The sequence below is a fragment of the Takifugu flavidus genome, chromosome 2 (assembly GCF_003711565.1).
Source record: "Takifugu flavidus isolate HTHZ2018 chromosome 2, ASM371156v2, whole genome shotgun sequence".
Taxonomy (NCBI): domain Eukaryota; kingdom Metazoa; phylum Chordata; class Actinopteri; order Tetraodontiformes; family Tetraodontidae; genus Takifugu; species Takifugu flavidus.
In genome coordinates, this window is record NC_079521.1 from 11,044,593 (window position 1) to 11,055,448 (window position 10,856).

A 10,856-nucleotide genomic window follows, 5' to 3' on the forward strand; every position below is an offset into this window, starting at 1 on the left:
GATAACACATAAATAAAACTAGTCATGCCCCTCAGATCACGCTCATATGAACTTTACAGCCCACACTGGTTGCTTTTCATAAACGGTCTTTTTCTCACCTGGACTGAGGCTGGGCAGTAAAGTTATCAGGGAGACCCATAGCACCGCGGTCAGCTGCATCTTGTACCCCGCTTTTCAGTCGCTTCTCCGGGCTTCCCGTTTCCCTGTTCTTCTCCTTACTGTTTAAAATTAACGCACTTTAATTGCGAGAAGACGCTCCGGCTTGCACGCTAACTCTGTACCATGACTGACCGGTTAGTCCTTTTACTCTCCCCGGCCCCCTCCACCTTCACTTCTGGTGTGTGATGAGACGACAAAACCGGGATTAAAAAGTTAACTCTGCGGGGCTCAGCTCGGCTCCGGGGTACAACAACTTGTGCTCTCGCTCGCGACGCTCCGGTTACCAAAATGAGCTGTGGACCGTACCAACCGCCATCCGCGGGGGTGAAAATTGCGATTAAGCCGTTATCTTAACAAAACCTGCGTAAGACAGAGCAGCGAAGATTAATTGACCACACGAGAGTTGTTGAAAAATTATAAATCAACAATTATATAGCTCAAAAACACATTCATTGCAAAATTTTTGTTTTTTGTTAAGTGTTTTGTCACCCCTTTGCTTACTTCCCACTCCTCCAAAGAAATGGAGCCGTCCTAAATCTCAGTTTTTCGTTGTGTCATTTCTTTAATTTTTTCAGGTTGATCTATTAATCAAAGAAAACTTGGGAGCAGGCTTGTGTAAATTATTTCTGTTCTCCAAACTCTGTCCCCTTTCTCCATATCTGTCTGTCTTCATATATTGTGTGGCCAGTGACGGATTAGGGGGCCAAACGGTCCTACACATGCATAAGGCAGCACTGGCAGAACACTGGTCGAAATGCTCCATAATGTATACAGGACCAGTTTGGGTTAAGATGTATTCTCCTCAATAATAAGTTCAGAGGTGTTAAATGCAACTGTAAAATCATTAACTCCTATTTAATGAATAAGAAGACAATGTCATTGTCAAATATCTTCAACAAATCTTCATGATATGTGCATATTTTCTTTTTGTTTTAATAAGAACCAATATAAGGTTTGCAAAATGCAACGGACAGTAGATCGCCTGTCTAGCACAATGGACATAACATTAAAAAGGGCTTGACTACTGCTTTTCTTTAATATTAATTGCACTGGCAGTACCTGCAGCCTGCATTGAGGAAAAAGCCAGTGATCTTTGATAGTTATGCAATTAAATAGTTTATTTTCACTTATCTTTTATTTATTTGTATAAATTTGTGGCCCTAGGCAATAAAATAGCTTTGCCAAATGGTAATGTCCACTTCTGACTGTGCATGGGTAACAAAAACGAAAAAAGCTTGTCTGTTCTTAGTGGTACTTAACCCAAAGTAAAGTTACAAAGTCATGAACAGTCCACATTTTTACAAAAACAAAAAAGATTAAATAGATATAGAAATAAGCTAAAAATGTTGCTATCATAGCATTTTTAGATGCTGTTCAAATACTACAATATTTACACGGTGTGGCCATATAACTAATTTCAGAAGAAGTTTGTTTACAGTCAAGTCAAACAACACTAAATCTTCTTAGAAGAACTCAAGTATAATTACTCAGCACTGGAAGTGTTCCAATACTGGCTGAATCAGAATTATATTTGATGAAGAAACATTGTTACTAGTAAATATTAGGACAGAATTTTGTGATAATTGTTTCTGCCCTTCTAAAGTGGCTGAATGTCTTAGCTCTTAAAACAAGGAGTAAGGGTGCACTTTCTAATTACCAAGCATCTTCAGTTAAGATGCGAACTCGCGCATCTCTTCTAAACAGGAAATCATCATTCAGTGCACGCCTTCCTGCCACCCTTCCGTGGAGTGTCCATCAGAGTATTAGATTTCATTCCAATAAAAGTGCAGTGCCCGTTCATGAGCGCACACACAGCATTATAATGAACAAACCGTTGTCGTGGAATAAGAGTAATGAAAAGCAGGTATTTATCTTTTATATGTGACCACTGATGCCACAACGATTGGGGATCATCTAAGTCTGTTTGACAATAGATGGTAATTTTTGTCAGTATAGTACGAGTGTAGTTACTGTTAGCTATTTCTCCATGACTGAAAGCCAGATGTACCCCAAGAGTGAAGGATTTATGATGATAAAGCCTTGCTGTTGTTGATCACATGTGTTAATTCTGAATAGTGAAGTAGTGGTTAGCGTTACTGTCTCACAGCATGAACAATGTAGGATCAATCCTGGGCTACAACTATGTGGTGGTGTGTGAGTGCTCTAGCTTATCCCATCAAAAATCAAGCAGGTTGGGATGGCTCACAGGCCATCATTGAGGATAAAAAAATATTTTTTGAAGGCACCAGTCAGATGGAAAACCTCTTTAGCAGGTTGGGATGGCTCACAGGCCATCATTGAGGATAAAAAAATATTTTTTCTGATGTTTCTCACTATAAATTAATGCTATTATTATTATTATTATTATTATTATTATTATTATTATTATTATTATTATTATTATTATTACTACTACTACTGCTACTATTCGGTTCCCTTATTGGTGCGTCAAAAAACGCCACCTTGTGGCCATTCCTGATGTCAGAACATACTGAAATTCCCATAAACTCTAGAAGGTGATCTGTGGTCCAGAGCTTTTGATTAATCTTAATCTTCGTGGGCCATCTAACTTTAACTTTATGCCATTACAATTTTGGGACAAACTCTTCCTTTAAGCCAGACAAGAGCTCCACTGAAACTTTTCAGTGTGGCAGACTAATACATCTGCAAATCAGAGCCTAGGCTCTGATTTGAGGCTTTGAGAGAATGCTGAGAATTAGGATAAAGGCAAGATGAGTGTGGCATTCCTGTTGGTTTGTGGGGAGCTGATCCATGATCCAGTTCTGGACATGTTGAACTCCGGGCTCCTGGCCTGGCTGTCGTGTGAGCCGGTAACAGCTGTGGCCCCTTTCAGCTCCCATCTCATGTCAGGCTGAAGAGAAGGAGACATTTAATTATAACCTGTGATTAATGTGTCCACAGAGGGATAGGCTGCTGTCTGAGTCTCTCCGCCTCTCAGCCTCTTTCTCACTGTTTCCCACATTCATAACTTTGCACGGTCCACAACACGTTCTTTCGATAATCTGATTAAAGTTTAAACAGTCTAAAAGTCACACTGGTGCTTCTCTGCCTCTGCCCCGTGTCTGCCCTGTCGCTTTCAGTGGCATCACCGGTATCTCACACCTTTTGGTCAGCCAAACATATGGCTGTCAGAATAGCTGTGCATGTGTGCTTGTGCTAGTCAGTGCTGTGAGAACAGCTGTGGGCTTATCATGCTCGCTTCCGGTGATAAATAAAGGAGCGCGCTGGGAGATGAGGAGGGCGCAGATAGAAGATCAAGCAGGTGTTAGAAGTTTATTTTTGGCTTTTACGTGCGGTACATGTGTAAGTACGTCCCTGTGTGCATGGATGAGTTCTCCTTTGCTGTCCACTGCTCGCATATGTGAACATTCTTCTTAGATTAACACAGGATCCGATGATTTCCTGAACATCAATCTTCCCTTCACATTCACACACACTGTTACATGTGCAATAATTACAAGTGAATGCACACTTTAAAGGAACAGGGTGATAGGTGTTGTATTAAGTTGAAACACGAGTCTCATGTTGGCATGAAATAGATACCAGAATAAAAGCCATTCCATTTTACCAGACTATACCAGGGGATTTAGCCTGGATTAGACCTTAAAAGAAAGTCAAGTTTTACTTTAGATCACAGGGAGCTAACTTCTCACTGTTGGTCTGACATATCCTTAGGGTCCACTATATTTGGAATTTAAAAACATGTATTTTTAGTGATCCTAAATGCAGACAAAGGGTCATATAGAAAACCACGCATACCAAACCATAGGGAACACAAACCCTGTTCTAGCATGCAATCAAAGGCTGAAAATACCTGGGACAAAAAGTATGAATTCCTTTCTGATTCTCTTAAATGTTATGTGTATTATTCTTCACGTTATCAATTGCCCATGCACTTTCATCTAAAATGACTGTTAATCTGATAAATCTGAAGGATTTATTTCAGCTTTCGCTCACATAATATTGTAACCTCCAGAAAGTACACAATAGCAAAGACACAGCAGACACATTTGGATTACAAAGGAAAGCAGACATCAGTTAATCATTCATTTACAGCAAATGTGAAAGATTGTTCCAGCTACATCAATAAATATTAGTTTTAAATGTTTTATATTAATAATTCACCTTAATTACGTAATTTAGTTGAGAATCCTTAGTTCTTGGACCTTTCACTAAACCTACTGTATATTTGTCAAAGGATCACATAATGTGTAGTGAATCACACATGATAATTAATGTAGAAGCTCTGCAGCTACAGGCAGCTTTTCGACTTCTTTAGCAATGACACAGAGCTTGGTTTGACAACACATTTAATTCCCAGGCCTGTCTGCCTCATTGCCAGTCACAACAGGCCCCAGGTTTCAGCAAACAAGCGCCGATTAAACAGGATTTAGCTACCTGCCCGAGATTATCATCAGGAAAAAAAACAAACGGAGGCCACAGGGTCAGAGAATCTCAGCTTGTAGCAGTCCCTAGAGGATAAAAAATATGTTGTCAACAGCAGAATATAATAATAATCATTTAGAACTTTACAGAATTTCACAAATCTACAAATGAATTAAAGACAAGAATCTAAAGATGATCTATTTTCAGTGATTCCAAACAAAAGCAGAGCAAAAGGTCACGTAGAAAACAACATCCACCAGAGAGGGGAACACGCTCTCTGCGCCAACATGAAATCAAAGGCTGCGAACACCTGTAAAAATGTATTAAATGCTTTGTGGCAGTTGCGTTTTCGCTCTGCATCTTCATAATGCAATCAATCATGCATGTCCAACTGATGATGACTTCAGATTTCTGTTAATATTATAAGAAGGAATTTGTTTTAGATCTGTGCTGCTAGTGTCGTATCTTACGAACTCCAGAAAATACACTGAGGCAAGACGCAGCAGGCAAACTATTACAAAGAAAAGAGAAACATTTTTATCAAGAGTGACAATAATTCAGAGACAGATGCTGTATATAGATGACATATTTCAAATGGAAAGGTAACAGAAGCCAGCTCTGAATTCTGACTTCTCCATTGTTTGCTGCAGTGACAAACATAAAGCAGAATAAAGCTGGATGACGGTAAATCCTCTGAACAAAGCATCACTTTCACCTGTTAAAACATTCCATCTCTCTCACCGGGGCCCTGCTTTGTTTTGAAAGTTTTGTACAAACATTACAACATTAATTATATTTTACGGGCATCGGGTCCGTTGAGATCTTTCAACGTGACCAAACAAACCTCATGATAGTTATTTAGACTTGAAAAAACGCCATCAACACCTACACGAGCCCCACCGCACACATTCGCGCTTGCTTAAACTTTCAATGGATAATAAATACATAAGTAAGTGACAGCACATTCTTCTCCCGCACAAAGTACACACCAGTAAACCTGCATGGCCTCGTGCACCTGGTCTGTCGGCATCAGGCCTTGAAAGCCCATTAGAAAGGTTGTGAATGACTCAGAGAGCCAGAGGCACCGCTGTTACTACAGACGCCCTGATCGTCATCCTCCAAACCCAGAGGGAGAAAGCAGGAGTCATGGTGAAGCTGCAGCGTCTGGATGCTTGTGATGGGGCAAGAAAAGGCTTTTGATTGTCTCAAACTAATAACTTTGATGTGTTTTCATGTGTAAAATTATCTCTGAGAGCATTTTTCCCCCTGAAAACCAGGAAAAGAAAATACAGGAGAAAAAAAATGTACAAGAAGAATAAAGTCCACAATTTTAAAACTTTACTTTAACAATTTTTAGTCATTATGATTTCTACATGTATATATTTGTAACACTATCCAATAGCCATATAAATTAATAATGTATGCATAAACATCCATATAAATATATATTTCCTATATATAATATCATATCATCTGAAAATAAATTAATGAAGTTGAATAGAAGCAGTTTAGAGCAGTGAAAGTGACATATGTGGCACTAATTGTTCTATTTTGCATATTATTGCTACACCGCAGGAGTCAACCTTTGACAGGTCTCCAGTGGAGCGGCAGGGACGAGAACCTGTGTCCAGAAGGTCACAGATTAAAGTGAACCTAAAGATTAAAAAAGCTGAAAACAAAAGAAAAAGTCAACTGTGAGAGGCAGCTACAGTATGTGGAGAACATGTACGCTCCAGAGTAGAAGCCCGAGTTTATTTAATAATTATAGGGCATAAGGTCAACTGCTGCCATGAGAGCATTTAAGTAAGTAGTAAAATAATAAAGAGCTGAGTCAAAGTGTGTGATATTACAACAAGAATCCAGGTAATGTAAAGCAGCTTGTTTGATCGCTGCAGGCGGGAACAGCGTGTGGACGGCTGCAGTTGAACCCGGCTCTGACTGCATGCGTCACATTTTCAGCCACAAGGAATGGGACCAAATATCCAGCATCGCAAGCCAGCCATGCTATAAAGCTCCAATGTTTATGGTGGGACCATTAGTGAGAGTGTTTCTGCGTTCACAGCGGAGGCTCTGCCCACTGAACGGCTCTAGCCTCTTCAATTACAGAAGGGTGCATGGTAAACACATCAGTCCAACATGGCAAGATGTGTAAGGGTAGTGAGCACAACCAACCTGCATCAGGACATTATGACTGTTCTCTATGAGAAAATCCTTTAGGCCTTAAAGAGCAGGTAAACATCTGCAAATGGAGACTCAAGGGCTCAAGAAACCGAGAAATTACAGTCTGTCATGCCATTATTTCTTTGTAGGGAAAATCGACCAATGCCATCTTCACGGAGACACACACGATTGTGTTTCAGTGAGGAAAGCATTCAAACAATGTGGATGAAAATGAAAAGAAAGAGAAAAAGACCATTTTGAAAACAACCATTTCACCCCAGCTTTCTATTGTCATTTTGGATTCAGGAAGACCAAACCTTTACAGCCTTTAATCATCAATCTGTGTGTGTGTGTGTGTGTGTGTGTGTGTGTGGTGTGTGTGTGTGTGTGTGTGTGTGTGTGTGTGTGTGTGTGTGTGTATGCTTCAAATTACACAGCAAGTGATGTGTACTTTAAACCTTCTCTATGAAATTTCTGTTCTCATGCAATTGTCGCTTTCAGATTTGAACAAAATGGCAGGTCACATACATAACAGGCTGTAATTATGTGACAGTTTCTTTCATCCACATGTTCCATCACAAATACAAAGCTGGTCGTGTGCTCTGGCAAACAGGAGTTCAGCTGAGAGACAAATCTTTTCTACTGGCTGTTTCACTGCTCTCTATTTTCTTTTTGTGCTGCTGTGAATGGAGTATAATTGTGAGCCCCCCCTCCCTTTTTTTTTTCTCCAAAGCAACTTTTCCTGCAACAGTTGGAGAGTGAAAGAACGCTCAGAGACCCCAGCAACAATCAAAAACGTGCAGACATTATGTAAAGGTATAAATGCGTGTACAAAACCTCTGGATCCCTGGCGGCTTTTCTAGGCTTGTCAGGCTTTTCATCTTCAGCCTACTCAATTCACATCTTCACAACTGAGTTTTTTTTAGAACTTTCAAAATAACAGGTTGCTCTATATGCAGGCTTCCATGCAAGCTGCTTTTCTTTGGGCGATATGTGCAGAGGTGGGGCCTGCAGCTGTGTCAATAGGCTACCGAACAATCCTAAAGCAGCCTCAAAACCCTGCACAAGTCCTTTTATGTGAGCCTGCTGGCCTGTTTACACTCCTTACACCTGCGTTAGAGGGAGGAGCGGCCTTATACAGTTTGGTGTTAAGGTGTGTGAGTGGACCTGCTGACTGATGAGCGGCACCTGTTATGTAAAAATGGACCTTATGAACTTGGAAAAGTATTTTAAATGATTAAATCGCCAACATTATCTTCTAAACTGTAGTGCATATGAAAAGTACCGAGCAAAAATGTCTGGGGCCAGAAACTGAATAAAAGAAAATCTGTATTACATTGAAGATCCCAGAGAAACAACTTAACAACATAAGCAAATCAGTGTCCTGGCACCAGCCCGACCCGGCTCGTCCAGCCGCTGGCCACAGAATTCATTTCATGCTTCATCTCTTGGCCTAAAGAGGCGAGACAGAAAAGGCCCCTGTGATAATTGTCTTTCTGGATCGGCCGTGAACAAAACAAGTTCACGGCCGTTTTTTTTTTAACAAATGAGGAGTCAGAGGGATGGCTTACAAGCATGCCAACACACCCATATCACACACTCTCTCTCACACACACACATGTACACAAGTCAACAAAGGAGAAGTCAATCCTGGACAAAAGGCAGTATGATTTTTGACGCCACGGTAAACTGCAGGGGACATGAGTGGCTCACAACACTGAAGAAGAAAACAAAGAGTACAGGCTCACGTCAGCGCGGAAGAGGATCGGCTCTGTTGGCTTCGTGGAGCTGTGAGAACCCCCCTTCCCCACCAAGGAATATTTAAAGTAATCACACACTCTCGGGTCTATTATTATGTTAAATTTCACAAATGCTTACTGTGGCATGCATCTGAGCTGTGCTGGGAACTAAACGCCTCTGAGTGAACATTTTTATTTCTTGAATTATAAGTGTGGTAGGGGTCTAGCGAGCGGTCTGGCGCCATCATTGTTTAAAACATGCCATTACTGTAACCACAATGTCAGCTTAACACGGCCTTCCAGTCACATCCTAAACCAGGGCTGCCGCTACATTAAAAAGCAGTATCTCACGTCTCACATCGACCACAATGCTGCGCTTGTCCTGTGGAGTATGCAGCTGCAGGAGCCAAGAAATATTAAAATTATGTCTTCAAATATTGAATATACTGTAATTACTTTTCTGACAGCAGCTTTGGAACAAGGAGCCAAAGTGGAACACCTGTAATTAATTATAATTGGAAACCAATGCAATCATTTCTGTCAACGTCCCCTGATTCTGGTGAAAAGATTCAAATTAGTTCTTGTAATGGTATTTCGAGAATTTATCGAGGCCATGTGACATGGGTGTGAACAGAGATATCCAGTGTTGTGACATGTAACATAACTAGTCGGATTTATTCTCCCTCACACTGCAGTCAAATCTCTCTTGAGATAAATGGAATTAAATATTAGTCAGTTCTTAATATTAAGTATGTAGGGAACTTGTGAAGTCCTTACTTATACCTATGCAGCTGTTGTTGCTAGCTGAGGTGAAATGCATTGTGGGATATCTAGTAGTTCTAACTCCACATGTCACATCTGATGCGTTCGTGATAAGATGAACGGAGCAAGTACACATCCACGCACTTGCAACGTACTTGGCGTACTTGCTCAGGTTCGGAACGGTACTGGGGGCCTCGACGGATGACATGTAATGACTAGAACCGGCCACTCTGTTGTAGGGATCTATGTTGTTTGTCACCCTAATCACTGAAAATATGAGTTTCAAATGATAATTTTTAGCAGTTTGTGGATAATTTCTAGATTCTCCAGAGATCCTCTGAGTATATGGGGAGAGAGATTTTCCACACACCTTTCACCAAATGCCATTTTCCTTACACACGTGTGACTTCAAAGTGTGTGTTGTTGCTGAAACTGGTGAAACGCGAGTAAGACGCTATGTTTGTGGTATGTAAAATGTCTCAGAGGTGATTGTGTGACCTTTCAGAGGAAGATGAAAAACAACAAAGGCTTGTTTTTTGGTCCAGTGGTGTCAGTCTATCCTTCAGATCTGAAGATCTCACATGTTAATCTGCTCTCTGTCAACCTGTGGTACGGATGGTATAAGGTTATTTTGAGGTTATTTTGCTTTTCTGATCACTACCTTTAGAAGAAAACACCAAACCCAAAAATATCACCAGACAAAGCAGCCTCGGTGCTCCAGTCTTCAGAAGAAAATGCGACGCAGTTAGATTTTCTGATCTCGATCCCCAGAGCTTCATGTTCTATTATTCCTACCATCTAGTTCCCCTTTTCCTACCTCCTTGGCTGACAGATTGGAGGAAATAAATGTCTAGAAATTGTCCTCGGCTGCCAACCGAGGGTGAATCCAAAACCATCTTAGCGCCGGTTTGTGAACGTGCCACCCAATAACATGTTACTCTGTCTACTGTCTCCGAACAGCATGTTTGGTCTTCTAGAGACAAGTTTTCCAAATTAGCCTGAAGTGAAGAGGATATAATATCACTGCCACTATGAACAGGTGTTCAACCACTCATTTCTGCCTACTTAACTGCCGTTTCCTGTGCACATCATGTGTAGGTGTATCACATCAGTGTTATCCTGTGTATGTGATGCCTACAGGCAAGCTTTGCTCTGAGCTGTGGAATAATCTACAGTTCTGGGAATGACAGCTATATAAGGCAGGCTTACGAGTTTCCCTTATCCAAGGAATGTCAAGAGGCCAGTTTTCACATGCAGAATCATATGCCACCTGCATTGGACTTGATTCTGGTGGCTTCGTAAAAATTTCTGAGATGCATCTGAGATGAAGGTGTTGCTCAGTATTGTACACTAGCTTCATATATGATGTCTCTCAGTGCAGTGAAGTATCTCAGTGCAATGAGAGTACCCTGATAGACTGTCATAAAAAAACACAGGCCAACAACAACTGCCTCCACCACAGGTGTAAATATCATAATTTACCTCAGTCTTGTGAATTGAGTGTGCTGTCGTCGTGTATCCCATATACAGTTCATAAGTGTGTGTTTACCCTCAGGGGACAGTCACAAAGCCCCACATAGATGATGGTGATGATCCCAGTGTGTCAGAATTTAGGATCAGATGTGTGTA

At 40.9% G+C, this 10,856-nt stretch overlaps 1 protein-coding gene across 4 annotated transcripts in view; it reads right to left on the bottom strand.

The window, feature by feature from the left end:
- lrp4 (low density lipoprotein receptor-related protein 4) overlaps positions 1 to 415 on the bottom strand; it is a 68,040-nt gene extending 67,625 nt beyond the window's left edge. For 2 of the 4 annotated variants that reach the window (XM_057019614.1, XM_057019622.1), the window contains exon 1: positions 99 to 402. In XM_057019614.1, the coding sequence (XP_056875594.1) occupies positions 99 to 159 (61 nt within the window). In that variant the 5' untranslated portion in view covers positions 160 to 402. Of the gene's footprint in view, positions 1 to 98 lie in introns of all 4 variants that reach the window. The other 2 variants (XM_057019606.1, XM_057019597.1) reach the window with 2 other exon arrangements.
- Between the last annotated feature and the right edge of the window lie 10,441 nt (positions 416 to 10,856).